The sequence below is a fragment of the Oreochromis aureus genome, linkage group 7 (assembly GCF_013358895.1).
Source record: "Oreochromis aureus strain Israel breed Guangdong linkage group 7, ZZ_aureus, whole genome shotgun sequence".
Classification (NCBI taxonomy): Eukaryota; Metazoa; Chordata; class Actinopteri; order Cichliformes; family Cichlidae; genus Oreochromis; species Oreochromis aureus.
Genome location: NC_052948.1, coordinates 20,389,557 through 20,406,581, shown reverse-complemented (window position 1 = coordinate 20,406,581; position 17,025 = coordinate 20,389,557). Strand labels below are relative to the sequence as shown.

The 17,025-nt window shown below is 41.2% G+C and overlaps 2 protein-coding genes across 2 annotated transcripts; both read left to right on the top strand.

Moving 5' to 3' along the window:
• Positions 1 to 5,696: 5,696 nt before the first annotated feature.
• LOC120440921 (interferon-induced transmembrane protein 1-like) lies at positions 5,697 to 11,247 on the top strand. Its single transcript, XM_039614438.1, has 3 exons — positions 5,697 to 5,858; positions 9,758 to 9,984; positions 10,249 to 11,247. The coding sequence occupies exons 1-3, from the start codon at positions 5,777 to 5,779 to the stop codon at positions 10,402 to 10,404; spliced, it is 465 nt and encodes a 154-aa protein (XP_039470372.1). The 5' UTR covers positions 5,697 to 5,776; the 3' UTR covers positions 10,405 to 11,247.
• A 2,646-nt stretch (positions 11,248 to 13,893) lies between these two features.
• LOC120440905 (dispanin subfamily A member 2b-like) lies at positions 13,894 to 16,342 on the top strand. Its single transcript, XM_039614410.1, has 3 exons — positions 13,894 to 14,062; positions 14,853 to 15,079; positions 15,346 to 16,342. Exons 1-3 carry the CDS (start codon positions 13,990 to 13,992, stop codon positions 15,499 to 15,501), a joined length of 456 nt encoding a protein of 151 aa, XP_039470344.1. The 5' UTR covers positions 13,894 to 13,989; the 3' UTR covers positions 15,502 to 16,342.
• Positions 16,343 to 17,025: the final 683 nt, after the last annotated feature.

The following is a 17,025-nucleotide window of genomic DNA, read 5'->3' as shown; positions in this document are numbered from 1 at the left end:
GGTTGGCAACCAATGTTAAGGCGCACTACCGCCCCCTGGCTCACAGCTCAGTGGACATTTAGATGAGAAAATATATATTTGACATATGTAAGGAAAATACTAATAAAATAAAAATAAACAAAAGAAATGTTCCATTTAGAAATTCTTTTGCTCTTTTTTGCTATATAAAATAGTTGTTTTCTTTAAGAATCACTCATCTTAGTAGTAGGATTTACATTAAAAGAGAAACAAATTAAGTTTGAGTGAAAATGTACATTTTTTGCACTCTCTGGTCAACTGACTCAGTGACTCAAATGACTCAAAAAACCCGATTCACTTTGGTGAGTGACTCATTAAAACTCGATTCAGTAAAAAGAATCAAATTTACCATCACTAGGCCTGACGTAGTTTCCTGAGGAAGTACAGCCTTTGTTGTGCTTTCAAAATAGAATGGCCCTAGACATGTTATTGGCCGAAAAAGGAGGTGTGTGTGCCATGTTTGGTGACATGTGTTGTACTTTTATTCCCAACAACACTGCTCCGGACGGCTCTGTAACCAGGGCTCTGGAGGGTCTGAAAACTTTATCCAAAACTATGCATGAACATTCGGGGGTTAATAACGCACTGGAGAACTGGATGACCTCTGTCTTTGGGCAATGGAAAGGTGTGTTTATGTCTGCCATGTTTTCTCTTGTTACTTTCATAGGAATATTGGTTATAGGTTGTTGTCTCATCCCTTTGGCCAGACGAGTGCTGGTGAAACTGGTAGAGAGGGCTATGGATTTGGGGCCAGCTGGTTTAACTGGCACGGGGTCTATGATGCCGTTGCGGGAGGTGGCTGAGTGGCCTGAGGAGTGAGACAATAAGAGGGGTGTTGGCCTTCTTCAAAAGCCAAAGAGGAGGAGTGTGGAGATTAGAAAATTATTTTGCTGTTACTATTCATGTTGCATTAGTTATCATTTCATCAAAGCATCTATTGAAGCTGTTGATGCTACATTAAAGTCTGTATTTCAGGTGTTATCATAATCACACAGTTATATACATTTGCATTGTTGTGCTTATTAAAGAGTTGAAGCTCGGTCAATTAATTGATGGTCGGAAGCTTCAGCGGCGCGAGGTCCGACTGATCTATTGAGTAAAGTGACCTTGAGTTAAGAAAGTACTGCATACATGCTTACAATACACCACATAGTATATAGGAATTCAGTAACCTGCGGCGTTGGAGTCTGCCTGGCAACAGATGACTCAGAGTCTCTGCTTGTCGAGTGAGGCCATGCACTGAGGTCAAGGCACACATAGTTTGCCTGCACACATACACAGTATCTAGACTTGTTTTGCTCGAAACTGCAAAGTTGTTTTACCTGCATACGTGACAGTTAGTTCCAAAGTAAAGGACATTAAGTGAAATAACAGGACGCATCAGGTGGAGGAACAGAGGAAGGAAAGGTTATTTTTGAATGTGTCCAAGGTTGGGATTACTGGAACTGATGCATGTTATCTATCTGCTTTGACGCATGATGCCCGTCATCAATGTTATATTATAAATACAACTGCTGATGTATTGTTCGGGGGAGATCGATGCTGATTGTGTGACGGTGCTCATCTTCCCCACACGTGTGTAAATTAAAATCATTGTTTTGACACACTGGGACTTTGCAGTCGTCTGTCTCTTCCTCAAATCCGAATCAGGACACTACCTGGTGGGAGATGTTTGTGGACCAGGTAAGGTCAGCCGAGATGTGGACTTTGAGGAACTTAAAGCTTTCTACCCTTTCTACCTCCTCCCCATCAATGTAGAGCGTAGAGTGCTCAGAACGCTTTGTTCTTCTGAAGTCGATTACCATCTCCTTGGTCTTGGCTGTGTTCAGATGCAGGTTGTTGTCGTCACACCATTGCTTCAGATGCTGAACCTCCTCTCTGTAGGCTGAATCATCGTTGTTGTCGATCAGTCCTATGACAGTGGTGTCATCAGCAAATTTTATAATGGTGTTACTGGTGTGGATTGGTGAACAGTCATGGCTGAAAAGTGAGTATAAGAGGGGACTGAGGACACACCCCTGTGGGACACCCACATTCAGAATGAGGGTGGAGGAGGTGTTCTCTCCCATTCTTACGTTCTGGGGTCTGTTGCTCAAGAAGTCCAGTATCCAGCTGCACAGTGAGCTGCTGAGTCCTAAGTTGCTTAGTTTATTAACCAGTTTGTGGGGTTGAACTGTATTGAAGGCAGAGCTGAAGTCCACAAACAGCATTCTCACATAGGTGTTACTACAGTCCAGGTGTGTGAGGGCTGTGTGAAGAGCTGTTATTATGGCGTCCTCTGTCGACCTGTTTGCCCTGTATGCAAACTGGTATGGATCGAGGTTTGCAGGGATGGCAGCTTTAATGTGGGACATGATGAGCTGTTCGAAACATTTGGCAATTATGGGTGTTAAAGCAACTGGACGATAATCATTCAAGCAGCTCACTGTGTTCTTCTTGGGCACTGGAACGATGGTGGCTGACTTAAGGCAGGATGGTACTACAGACTGTAGCAGTGAGAGGTTGAAGATGGTGGTGAAAACCTCTGCTAGTTGGTCTGCACATGCTTTAAGCACTCTACCGGCTACACCGTCAGGACCAGCTGCTTTCCTCGCGTTGACTCTGCGCAGTCTGGCTCTGACCTGGTGCTGCTCCAGCTGGATGGGAGCGTCGTCCCTCTCTGTAATGGCAGGATGGGTGATGGTGTCCCTGTTTTCTTGGTCAAAGCGGGCGAAGAAATGGTTTAAGGTGTCAGGTAAGGTGATGTCTGGGGAGTTGGTTTGTGTGCAACTGTCTTTGTAGCCAGTGAGTGTCTTGATCCCCTGCCACATGTTTCTGGAGTTCTTTGTGTTAAAGTGTTCCTCGATGCGCTGTTTGTATTTGCACTTGGCTTCTTTTATGCCTTTAACCAGAGATTGGTGTGCCTCTTTGTAGACTTGTTGGTCTCCTGATTTGAAGGCGCTGTCACGTGCTCTTAGTAGGGCTTTCACTTCACTGTTGAGCCATGGCTTCTGGTTCGGGAACACTTTAACAGTCTTTGTTGTTGTTACACTCTCAGTACAGAAGCTGATGTATGAGAGCACGGCAGATGTGTGGCCCTCAAGTCTGATCCTTCTGCAAATACTCTCCAATTCGTGTTATCAAAACAGTCTTGTAGGGCCGTGGTGGCTTCCATGGTCCACACTCTTACTGATTTTTCAGATGGTTTTTGTCTTTGAATTAGAGGTTTATAAGCAGGGATCAGGGACAGAGAGAGATGATCAGAGAGTCTGAGATGAGGCAGGGGGGTGGCCTTGTAAGCATCTGGGATGTTGGTGTAGACCTGGTCTAGTGTGTTGTTTTCCCTCATCGGAAAGCTCACGTTTTTAAAGAATCCAGGCAGGACAGATTTCAGGTTTGCGTGGTTAAAATCTCCTGCCACGATCACAGCACAGTCCGGGTGCGTTGTTAGCTGTTTATTAATGGAGCGCTGGAGTAGCTCCATGGCTGACTTAGCATTAGCTTGCGGCGGCACATAAACTGCTATTATTGTGATCGCTGTGAGCTCTCTCGACAGGTAGAAGGGTCTGCACTGAACCATCATGTATTCTATGTCTGGGCAGCAGTGGACGACTTTAACTGTGTTGTTGGTGCACCAGTTAGTGATATTTAACATTGTCCCCTGAAAACTACAAACAAATCATTAACTTGAAAACTTAACATAACAACATATTGTGTTAAGTGGCAGTTGTGTTTGTTAGGTAATTAATTATGTCATTGTATTTATTGATCAGACCTACCCTACTATGAGTGTTTTGTCTTGCAAAAGTCAAGCCTCAACAACTGTGTTTTCCTTCTTCTCCATCTCATCTGTATTTTTTCTGTTTCACCACCAAGTGGCCAAACTCTCACTCTCTAAGATTGCGTTAAACAGTCTGGTCTAAAGATCCACTACTAAAATGTCCATTTGATATTATTACATTAATAATAATATCAAAGTTATTTGATATTATGAAAAACACTGAATGATTAATAATATAGACTGCTGGTGATCTAAATATTTTGACAGATGAAGCCAATACCCTGTATGTTTATTGTCTGGCAGATTTCTAAGAGAGTTTAAACAAAACTCCCCACCTGTGTAATAAGTGGGGAGTTACAAACTACAAAATTAGTTAGAAAATATAACGATAAAGAAAAATGGTGTTTGGTGATATTTGGTGAGTTGGCAGATCATTTCAACAGCTCAAAAATATCAACAAACGAACCTTTTCAGTGCTTTAAATGAAAATGTACAGTTACTGTATTTCCCAGCGAAAAATCATGTCTGACACATGAACTTGTAAAGGGCGAAAGGCCTGGTATATCCTGGAAAGATAATAAATCACAGGGCTAACACTGAGTTAGATCTTATTGAGTTGAGCTGGCTAAGTTCACAAAGGGCAGAGAAACACAGAGCAGCATCAGCACAGTTTAGCTGATCACAGCCTGTACAACAGGTTAAATCTGCTGGAGCTGACAGTACAAATTATTATGAGACTTATTTCTATGTAATTATATTCCCTATATGTCCAATCTTAGGGTGCTCCCACCAGGCAAACCCCACTTTAACTCTAAGGCAGAGGTTCCCAAAGTGTGGGGCAGAGCCATTGCGGGGGCGGGGGTGGTATTAAAAAAAAAGAAAAAAAGAAAAAAAAGAACGCTTGGTCACTGCTAGCATAATGGACAGGTTTTTGACGGGGCTCCCACACAAACGCAAAGCAGAAGATGAAGCACCGGCAAATATGTTTCCAAACCAACTTCCGTCCAAGCCAAAGACTAGAAAATATGGTGAAGCATATCTTCCCTCTGGCTTCACCTGCACAAGTGCCAAGGTAGGTCTCCCCTGCAGAATTAGTTTTCCCTGCGTCGGGAGCACGCGCTGGGCTCTCCAAATCACGGACAAACAGTATCCCACATTCTTGATTTTTAGTTCACAAACACTTCTTGTAATGACTAGCTACTCCTGACATTTTGGACATGTTAGTCATTACAAGGCAGATTCCACTTGGTCTGGTGTTTTTGGAGTAACATATATGCAGTGCCTTTTGACCTCCAAACATGGTGTGTATTGTAGCATCTCATCTGGTCTGATCTGACCATACTATATTCTCAGAATATTTCACAGGCTTGTCTAAATGTTGTTCAGCAAAGTTTAAACGTTCTTCAATATGCTTTTTCTTCAGCAATGGAATCTTGCATGGTCCATAAAGGTCACAGTGGTTGACTTCATTACTTATTTTCTTTGAAACAATTTTCCATGCTGATTCCAGATCTTTCTGTAGTGCTCCACAGGTGCACTACTTTCTTGGCGACTGGATAACTCTTCTGGTAATTCCTTTCACTCCTCTGTGTCCTGACCTCCAGTGTCTTGTCTTTGCTTGCGTTTTTGCATCTCCATTTCCTCATGTGTTCAAAATTCTTTCCCTATACTGTTTCTCATTAGAGCACATAATTTATGGACATCTACTGGATAGATTGTTTCTTACATCTGGTGAGAATTTCATGTCAATACCACCTTCCAAAATATATTTACTTAGAAAAGTGTCCAATATTTGTTTTACCTACTGTATGTCTGACTGTCACTGTAGCAACAAAGGCTGTGTTGAACTTCCTTCCCTTACCTGTTTCATCATGCCAATGACGCAAATACCTGAACACAGCACAGCACAAATGTGAAACTAAACCACCAACGTCTGCTTTCAACTCCTGTATGCTGAGCACGCTGTAAACTTCACATAATTGCAGACGGCTGAGTCCAATGACTGACATGTTTCGTGATACTGGAACTGAAGATAGGGTTGTTTTAGTAGAGTCTGAGGAGAGGGACGATGAACTTCAAAGTAGGAAAACTTTAATTTCCATTTCCTTTTGTGTCTGTGTAGCTGTGTGTGTGTGGCAATGCTGTCTGTTTTTATGATGAGGCTGCTGCACAATGGAGGAATCTTGTGCAAGACTTTTTCTTGAAGTTTCTCTGCCATATATTGAAGTTGTGACATAAGAATCTTTATGTTTCTCTTTGGTTGTAATTGAAATTGAATTTTGTGGTTGTGGTGGTTAGTACAGTTTTCAGAAGAAGACATCTGCATTTGTTCTGTGCTCACTTACAGAAAAGCAATCAAGATGTCAGGGTTGGGGGAGGGGTGGTAGATGATGTTTATGTGCTCAAGCCCACTGACACTCAGCATATTCATCCAGCATGTCAGACCTGTTAAATAGCTTAATGTGAAAAGCAGAAGAAAGATTTTATCACTGTGCTTAAGCAATTTTTTTATATCACTGCATGCTAACTTTATATCACTGCATGCTAACGTTAATTAATTAACGAAAGACCAAGACAGACTTTTAATTCATTTGAAAGCCTGATGCTTAGCCTCGTCCACCCCAGCTGTAAAACTCAGAAACCAGTCTTACTTGTTATCATCTATCGTCCACCTGGGCCTTACACAGAGTTTCTCTCTGATTTCTCAGACTTTTTATCTGATTTAGTGCTCAGCTCAGATAAAATAATTATTGTGGGTGATTTTAACATCCATGTAGATTCTAAAAATGACAGCCTCAACATCGCATTTAATCTGTTATTAGACTCAATTGGCTTCTCTCAAAATGTAAAAGAACCCACCCACCACTTTAATCACACTCTAGATCTTGTTTTAACGTATGGCATAGAAACTGAACATTTAACAGTGTTTCCTGAAAACCCTCTGCTGTCTGATCATTTCCTGATAACATTTACATTTACAATAATTGATTACACAGCAGTGGAGAGTAGACTTTATCAAAGTAGATGTCTTTCTGAAAGTGCTGTAACTAAGTTTAAGAATATAATCCACCCACTGTTATCATCTTCAATGCCCTGTACCAACATAGAGCAGAGCAGCTATCTGAAAGCTACTCCAACAGAGGTCGATTATCTTGTTAATAATTTTACCTCCTCACTATGTACGACTCTGGATACTGTAGCTCCTGTGAAAACTAAGGCCTCAAATCCAAAGTGCCTGACTCCGTGGTATAATTTTCAAACACGTAGCCTAAAGCAGATAACTTGTAAGCTGGAGAGGAAATGGCGTGTCACAAATTTAGAGGATCATCATTTAGCCTGGAGAAATAGTTTGCTGCTTTATAAGAAAGCCCTCCATAAAGCCAGAACATCTTACTATTCGTCACTGATTGAAGAAAATAAGAACAACCCCAGGTTTCTCTTCAGCACTGTAGCCAGGCTGACAAAAGTCAGAGCTCTACTGAGCCAACAATCCCTTTAACGTTAACTAGTAATGACTTCATGAACTTCTTCACAAATAAAATTTTTATCATTAGAGAAAAATTACCAATAATCATCCCACAGATGTAACATTATCTACAGCTACTTTTAGTACCATCAGTGTTAAGTTAGACTCTTTTCTCCAATTGATCTTTCTGAGTTAACTTCAATAATTAATTCCTCCAAACCATCAACGTGTCTTTTAGACCCCATTCCTACAAAACTGCTCAAAGAAGTCCTGCCATTAATTAATGCTTCAATCTTAAATATGATCAACCTATCTCTAATAATCGGCTATGTACCACAGGCCTTCAAGGTGGCTGTAGTTAAACCTTTACTTAAAAAGCCATCTCTAGACCCAGCTGCCTTAGCTAATTATAGGCCAATCTCCAACCTTCCTTTCATATCAAAAATCCTTGAAAGAGTAGTTGTCAAACAGCTAACTGATCATCTGCAGAGGAATGGCTTATTTGAAGCGTTTCAGTCAGGTTTCAGAGCTCATCACAGCACAGAAACAGCTTTAGTGAAGGTTACAAATGATCTTCTTATGGCGTCTGACAGTGGACTCATCTCTGTGCTTGTCCTGCTAGACCTCAGTGCTGCGTTCGATACTGTTGACCATAATATCCTATTAGAGCGATTAGAACATGCTGTAGGTATTACAGGTACTGCACTGCAGTGGTTTGTATCACTATCTATCTAATAGACTCCAATTTGTACATGTAAATGGAGAGTCCTCTTCAGACACTAAGGTCAATTATGGTGTTCCACAGGGTTCAGTGCTAGGACCAATTCTATTTACATTATACATGCTTCCTTAGGCAGCATCATTAGAAGACATAGCATAAATTTTCACTGCTATGCAGATGACACGCAGCTCTATCTATCCATGAAGCCAGGTATCACAGACCAATTAGTTAAACTGCAGGAATGTCTTAAAGACATAAAGACCTGGATGGCCGCTAACTTTCTGCTTCTTAATTCAGATAAAACTGAGGTTATTGTACTCGGCCCTGAAAATCTTAGAAATATGGTATCTAAGCAGATTCTTACTCTGGATGGCATTACCTTGGCCTCCAGTAACACTGTGAGAAACCTTGAGTCATTTTTGACCAGGACATGTCCTTCAACGCACATATTAAACAAATATGTAAGACTGCTTTCTTCCATTTGCGCAACATCTCTAAAATTAGAAATATCCTGTCTCAGAGTGATGCTGAAAAACTAGTTCATGCATTTATTACTTCCAGGCTGGACTACTGTAATTCTTTATTATCAGGATGTCCTAAAAAACTCGCTGAAAATCCTTCAGCTAATCCAAAATGCTGCAGCAAGAGTACTGACAGGGACTAGAAAGAGAGAGCATATTTCTCCTGTTTTGGCTTCCTTCATTGGCTTCCTGTTAAATCCAGAATTGAATTCAAAATCCTGCTCCTCACATACAAGGTCTTAAATAATCAGGCCCCATCTTATCTTAATGACCTTGTAGTACCATATCACCCTATTAGAGCACTTCGCTCTCGCACTGCAGGCTTACTTGCTGTCCCTAGAGTATTTAAAAGTAGAATGGGAGGCAGAGCCTTCAGTTTTCAGGCCCCTCTTCTGTGGAACCAGCTTCCAGTTTGGATTCGGAGACAGACACTATCTCTACTTTCAAGATTAGGCTTAAAACTTTCCTTTTTGCTAAAGCATATAGTTAGGGCTGGACCAGGTGACCCTGAATCCTCCCTTAGTTATGCTGCAATAGACGTGAGGCTGCCGGGATTCCCATGATGCATTGAGTTTTTCCTTCCAGTCACCTTTCTCACTCACTATGTGTTAATAGACGTCTCTGCATCGAATCATATCTGTTATTAATCTCTGTCTCTCTTCCACAGCATGTCTTTATCCTGTTTTCCTTCTTTCACCCCAACCGGTCGCAGCAGATGGCCGCCTCCTGAGCCTGGTTCTGCCGGAGGTTTCTTCCTGTTAAAGGGAGTTTTTCCTTCCCACTGTCGCCAAAGTGCTTGCTCATAGGGGGTCATATGATTGTTGGGTATTTCTCTGTATTTATTATTGTGCGATCTACTGTGCAATATAAAGCGCCTTGAGGCGACTTTTGTTGTGATTTGGCGCTATATAAATAAAACTGAATTGAATTGAATTGAATAACTTAGTTTGTGTCACCAACTGTGAGTACAAAATCCTCAAAAAAATGTGTCCTCTGTCCCAAATCATTTATTCACAGTCATATTATTTACATTATTTATATTTATTAATTCATTCAGTGAATTCAGATTTCAGAATTCAAAGATTTAGAAAAATTCAGTTGCGAGGACACAGCAACCTTTTGGAAATACCTGGACCCCAAAGACAGAGCTGTTACTGTTCAGTTTCTAGTAAAACCAACTGCTTTAACTCCCTCACTGCCCACAGACTTCAAAAATGAAATCATCAGTGTCAGTAACTCTTTTCAACATCTTTCCTCTCTCCAAACTGCAGCTGAGCTCAGACCAGTGACAGCAATGAATCCTCCAGCTTATGTTCCAGTGCAGGTGAGGACCTATGATGGGCCCTCTGGACAGCCTGGAGGATCTGTATTGGTTCAGCACACCACTGTGAACGTCATCACTGAGCCTCCGAAGGACCATTTTATCTGGTCCCTCCTCTGCTTTGCCTACTTAAACCCTTGTTGTCTTGGACTTGCAGCTCTCATTTATTCTATCAAGGTGAAATTAATTAAATCAGCTTTTTTCAGCACCTGTTATTCTTCTGAGTGTGTGTGTGTGTGTGTGTGTGTGTGTGTGTGTGTGTGTGTGTGTGTGTGTGTGCGCGTGTGTGTGCGTGCGCGTGTGTGTGCATGAATAAATATATTAATTTTTAACTGTCTGCTTACTATGACCTACATTATATTGATTTTACCACATAGATCAAGTTACATGTCCATGAACTCCAACTACACTTTTACAATCTATATGTTTTTGTGCTTTTAGGCCAGAGACCAGAAGGTGGCTGGAGATTTGGAGGGTGCACGGCATTATGGGGCCACTGCTCGCCAGCTTAACATCACCTCCACAGTCCTGGTTGCCCTTGGACTCCTGATATTCATTATTATGATCATTGTTGTTTTTGCACGGATATCTCGTTAAGCTCTCAAAGTAACAAACCCTGACAAAACGCTTCCTTTTAACAGACTGCAGTGCATTGCTTGCTGCTGTGACTTAACATTAAAGACTTTGGATGAGAAATATTAACATCAGTTTTATGATCAGTCTTCATTATTAGATTTTGACTATGATTTGTCTCTGTTGGCATGTCTTTTGTTAGAAAAAGATAACATTTCATATATATTGTTTTTTCATATTTCAGTGAAGGTAAATGTATATAAAGTTGATTTTTGGCTAATTAAATTAATGTTTGTTCCTATCTATCTTCACCCAGGTGAAAAATAAGCACACTGCATTTGGCATTTGCTAAATTGCATACAGAACAATGAATAACAGTATTCAGAATTCTTCTTTGTTCACAAAAACCTTTTTTCTGTAGCTGTGGATCATGCTGCATATTCACTGAAAGGGATCTCAGCTCATTTAAGGCAGGAAAATATGTTTATTGAGATGTTTCATTTTCCACTCACTAATATTCCACAGAAACAGTGTGGACATTTCACCCCCTTAGAATTTGTTTGATTTAGAGAATTAAGAGTTGATTTGTATGCTATGTTGTAATAAATATTATCTTTGAGATTTAAATGGTGTTGGACTGTAACTCATTAAAAAAAATGTATTTACTAGGGGTGGGAGCTCTGTAGCTACTGTAGCAATTCTTTCTTCCGTTTTAGAAATGAATATTGTAGTTTAATATCTTAGTATGGAAATAGTCTACTTCTGAGGAATTGTTGTTTTCAGGTTTATTTCCAGTTGAGTAGATTTTTTTTTTGTTGTTACACTAAACTGACCATATTAACTCAATAAAGGTATCACACTTGGGAATCTTCTTCTTTCACTGCCCAATTTAGGAGTCGCAACAGCAGATGATCTTTCTCCATCTCACCCCATCCCTTGCATCCCCCTCTGTTACACCAACCCTCCTTCACTATACCCTTGAATCTTTTCTGTGGTCTTCCCATTTTCCTATGAAGCCTCTGATAGTCACCTCTCTCTCCCTAAACTATCTTCACCAACTCTTTCTTGCAGTTTCATTATGGCACAGTTCTGCACATCTCTCTTGTTTTAAAAAACTGGAACCAGTCCACTTCTTCTTCATGCCTCAGCCATCCTCTCACTCTTCCCAGGAGGGTGGCATGGATGCCCCTCCGGTGGTCCTCCTTGGGGTCTTGCACTCTGGGGCCTGGATGTCCTCCATGCCTGCTTCATGCCCTGGGGGACGGGGCTATGGCTCCCCATACCCTCTAGCAGATCGTTACATGGAGAAACCTTTTGAATACAAGCGCGCTCATCCACACAGGTGTGCACACGGGTGTTCACTGTTCATAGATACTGAACTTCCTGAGGGTCCTCAGGAAGTACAAACCAGACTCCAGCCTGCTGCTGACCTTCTACCACTCGTCCATTGAGAGCCTGCTAACATACTGCATCACAGTATGGTACAACAGCTGCATTAAGGCGGATAGAGTGAGGCTTCAGTGAGTAGTCAAGGTAGCACAGAAGATCATCAGCTGCCCTCTCTCCTCCCTGATGGACATGTATTCCTCCTGCTGCATCAGTAGAGAAATGCACATAATCAATGACATTTCCCACCCTGGCTTTGACCTTTTCAACCTGCTTCCCTCAGGGAAGCACTACAGGTGCATCAGCACAAATACCCAAAGACTCAAGAACAGTTTCTTCCCAGAAGCCATAACCACCCTGAACTCACACATCCACCGATAACACAGTTCCACCGCCCATTCCAAGAACTTCCCTCTATAAACCACCACTGTGCAATAACCCAAACTGTATATACACAAGACTACTTATTTACATATTTATTTCCTTTTTCCCGGATTTTTATATTTGTGCATTTTATATATGTATATTTTTTCTTTTTTCGAAATACTGTTCACATGTAGATAGTGCTGCAGAAACTGTGCACCTCGCCCCCATTTCTTCTCCCACATGTTAGCACTGAGTTTGAGATGCTCAGTATCTCATTGTACATCTGTATAGTGACAATAAAGGCATTCTATTCTATTCTATTCTATTCTATTCTATTCTATTCTATTCTATTCTATTCTATTCTAAAATACAGTCAGCGTTGATCAGAGGATGATGCCATTTGGAGCCTACAAATAAAGTGACACTATTAACCTTTTCTTTGTAGTTTCAATTGTACGAAGCATGTCGGTCCCATTTGTTGAAGAACATCCCCACACCATCATGTTCGTACCTCCAGACTTCACTGTTGGTCCGGTGTTTTTGGGGTGATATGCAGTGCCTTTTGACCTCCAAAACACGGTGTGTATTGTAGCATTGTCATGGTCCTGGCTCATTTTGACCCAGCGTTCTTAGTTTTCTTGTGTTTTTGTATTTTGTTCTTTATTTATTCCATAGTTCCTAGGTTGTTCTGTTAAGATGTTGCTTATTAGATTTACCCCTCGTGACTTTACCCCCTGTGTGCCCCCTCTGTGTATCTGTGAGTCATCGTTTCTCCTCCTTGTGTTTTATTTCATGTTTTCCTCAGCCCCCTATGTCTGTGTTCTCTCTCCTCCTCTGGTCTGCGTCTCTGTGTACTTCCTGTTTTACTTTGATAGTCTCCCGACAGTGTGCGTCAGTGTTGTGTTTGCTCCTGCCGTGTCTCGCTATGATTATCAGTGTCACCTGTGTTCCCCGTGTGCTTCCACTTCTCTCGTTAACCCTCTGTGTATTTGTGTCCACGTCTTCTTCCGTTCTGTGTCGCGTTGACAATGTCTCATCCCTGAGCCTGTGTGATTTTCCCTGTGTTTCCTCGGTCCTCAGTTCGGCATTCCCAGTCTAGTTTTGTATCATTGTTAAGCCTGCAATAAAGCCGTGATTTTTAAGTTCAGTTCTGTTTCCATGAGTTTTGCGTTTGGGTCCTCACCTGGCTGCGCACAGCCAGTTCATGACAAGCATCTCATCTGGTCTCATCTGACAAGACAATATCCTCAGAGTATTTCACAGGCTTGTCTAAATGTTGTTCAGCAAAGTTTAAATGTTCTTCAAGATGCTTTACCTCATTACTTATTTTCTTTGAAACAATTTTCCATGCTGATTCCAGATCTTTCTGTAGTGCTCCACAGGTGCACTACTTTCTTGGCGACTGGATAACTCTTCTGGTAATTCCTTTCACTCCTCTGTGTCCTGACCTCCAGTGTCTTGACTTTGCTTGCGTTTTTGCATCTCCATTTCCTCATGTGTTCAAAATTCTTTCCCTATACTGTTTCTCATTAGAGCACATAATTTATGGACATCTACTGGATAGATTGTTTCTTACATCTGGTGAGAATTTCATGTCAATACCACCTTCCAAAATATATTTACTTAGAAAAGTGTCCAATATTTGTTTTACCTACTGTATGTCTGACTGTCACTGTAGCAACAAAGGCTGTGTTGAACTTCCTTCCCTTACCTGTTTCATCATGCCAATGACGCAAATACCTGAACACAGCACAGCACAAATGTGAAACTAAACCACCAACGTCTGCTTTCAACACCCGCATGCTGAGCACGCTGTAAACTTCACATAATTGCAGACGCCTGAGTCCAGTGACTGACATGTTTCGTGATACTGGAACTGAAGATAGGGTTGTTTTAGTAGAGTCTGAGGAGAGGGACGATGAACTTCAAAGTAGGAAAACTTTTTAATTTCCATTTCCTTTTGTGTCTGTGTAGCTGTGTGTGTGTGGCAATGCTGTCTGTTTTTATGATGAGGCTGTTGCACAATGGAGGAATCTTGTGCGAGACTTTTTCTTGAAGTTTCTCTGCCATATATTGAAGTTGTTACAAGAATCTTTATGTTTCTCTTTGGTTGTAATTGAAATTGAATTTTGTGGTGGTGGTGCAGCATTGGTAAGGTTAGTACAGTTTTCAGAAGAAGACATCTGCATTTGTTCTGTGCTCACTTACAGAAAAGCAATCAAGATGTCAGGGTTGGGGGAGGGGTGGTAGATGATGTTTATGTGCTCAAGCCCACTGACACTCAGCATATTCATCCAGCATGTCAGACCTGTTAAATAGCTTAATGTGAAAAGCAGAAGAAAGATTTTATCACTGTGCTTAAGCAATTTTTTTATATCACTGCATGCTAACTTAGTTTGTGTCACCAACTGTGAGTACAAAATCCTCAAAAAAATGTGTCCTCTGTCCCAAACCATTTATTCACAGTCATATTATTTACATTATTTATATTTATTAATTCATTCAGTGAATTCAGATTTCAGAATTCAAAGATTTAGAAAAATTCAGTTGCGAGGACACAGCAACCTTTTGGAAATACCTGGACCCCAAAGACAGAGCTGTTACTGTTCAGTGTCTAGTAAAACCAACTGCTTTAACTCCCTCACTGCCCACAGACTTCAAAAATGAAATCATCAGTGTCAGTAACTCTTTTCAACATCTTTCCTCTCTCCAAACTGCAGCTGAGCTCAGACCAGTGACAGCAATGAAACCTCCAGCTTACGTTCCAATGCAGGTGAGGACCTATGATGGGCCCTCTGGACAGCCTGGAGGATCTGTATTGGTTCAGCACACCACTGTGAACGTCATCACTGAGCCTCCAAAGGACCATTTTATCTGGTCCCTCCTCTGCTTTGCCTACTTAAACCCTTGTTGTCTTGGACTTGCAGCTCTCATTTATTCTATCAAGGTGAAGTTAATTAAATCAGCTTTTTTCAGCACCTGTTATTCTTCTGAGTGAGTGTGTGTGTGTGTGTGTGTGTGTGTGTGTGTGTGTGTGTGTGTGTGTGTGTGTGTGTGTGTGTGTGTGTGTGTGTGTGTGTGTGAATAAATATATTAATTTTTAACTGTCTGCTTACTATGACCTACATTATATTGATTTTACCACATAGATCAAGTTACATGTCCATGAACTCCAACTACACTTTTACAATCTATATGTTTCTGTGCGTTTAGGCCAGAGACCGGAAGGTGGCTGGAGATTTGGAGGGTGCACGGCATTATGGGGCCACTGCCCGCCAGCTTAACATCACCTCCACAGTCCTGGTTGCCCTTGGACTCCTGATATTCATTATTATGATCGCAGTTGTTTTTGCACGGATATCTCGTTAAGCTCTCAAAGTAACAAACCCTGACAAAACGCTTCCTTTTAACAGACTGCAGTGCATTGCTTGCGGCTGTGACTTAACATTAAAGTCTTTGGATGAGAAATATTAACATCAGTTTTATGATCAGTCTTCATTATTAGATTTTGACTATGATTTGTCTCTGTTGGCATGTCTTTTGTTAGAAAAAGATAACATTTCATATATATTGTTTTTTCATATTTGAGTGAAGGTAAATGTATATAAAGATGATTTTTGGCTAATTAAATTAATGTTTGTTCCTATCTATCTACACCCAGGTGAAAAATAAGCACACTGCATTTGGCATTTGCTAAATTGCATACGGAACAATGAATAACAGTATTCAGAATTCTTCTTTGTTCACAAAAACCTTTTTTCTGTAGCTGTGGATCATGCTGCATGTTCACTGAAAGGGATCTCAGCTCATTTAAGGCAGGAAAATATGTTTATTGAGATGTTTCATTTTCCACTCACTAATATTCCACAGAAACAGTGTGGACATTTCACCCCCTTAGAATTTGTTTGATTTAGAGAATTAAGAGTTGATTTGTATGCTATGTTGTAATAAATATTATCTTTGAGATTTAAATGGTGTTGGACTGTAACTCATTAAAAAAAATGTATTTACTAGGGGTGGGAGCTCTGTAGCTACTGTAGCAATTCTTTCTTCCTTTTTAGAAATGAATATTGTAGTTTAATATCTTAGTATGGAAATAGTCTACTTCTGAGGAATTGTTGTTTTCAGGTTTATTTCCAGTTGAGTAGATTTTTTTTGTTGTTACACTAAACTGACCATATTAACTCAATAAAGGTATCACACTTGGGAATCTTCTTCTTTCACTGCCCAATTTAGGAGTCGCAACAGCAGATGATCTTTCTCCATCTCACCCCATCCCTTGCATCCTCCTCTGTTACACCAACCCTCCTTCACTATACCCTTGAATCTTTTCTGTGGTCTTCCCATTTTCCTATGAAGCCTCTGATAGTCACCTCTCTCTCCCTAAACTATCTTCACCAACTCTTTCCTGCAGGTTCATTATGGCACAGTTCTGCACATCTCTCTTGTTTTAAAAAACTGGAACCAGTCCACTTCTTCTTCATGCCTTAGCCATCCTCTCACTCTTCCCAGGAGGGTGGCATGGATGCCCCTCCGGTGGTCCTCCTTGGGGTCTTGCACTCTGGGGCCTGGATGTTCTCCATGCCTGCTTCATGCCCTGGGGGACGGGGCTATGGCTCCCCATACCCTCTAGCAGATCGTTACATGGAGAAACCTTTTGAATACAAGCGCGCTCATCCACACAGGTGTGCACACGGGTGTTCACTGTTCATAGATACTGAATTTCCTGAGGGTCCTCAGGAAGTACAAACCAGACTCCAGCCTGCTGCTGACCTTCTACCACTCGTCCATTGAGAGTCTGCTAACATACTGCATCACAGTATGGTACGGCAGCTGCACTAAGGCGGATAGAGTGAGGCTTCAGTTGATTAGTCAAGGTAGCACAGAAGATCA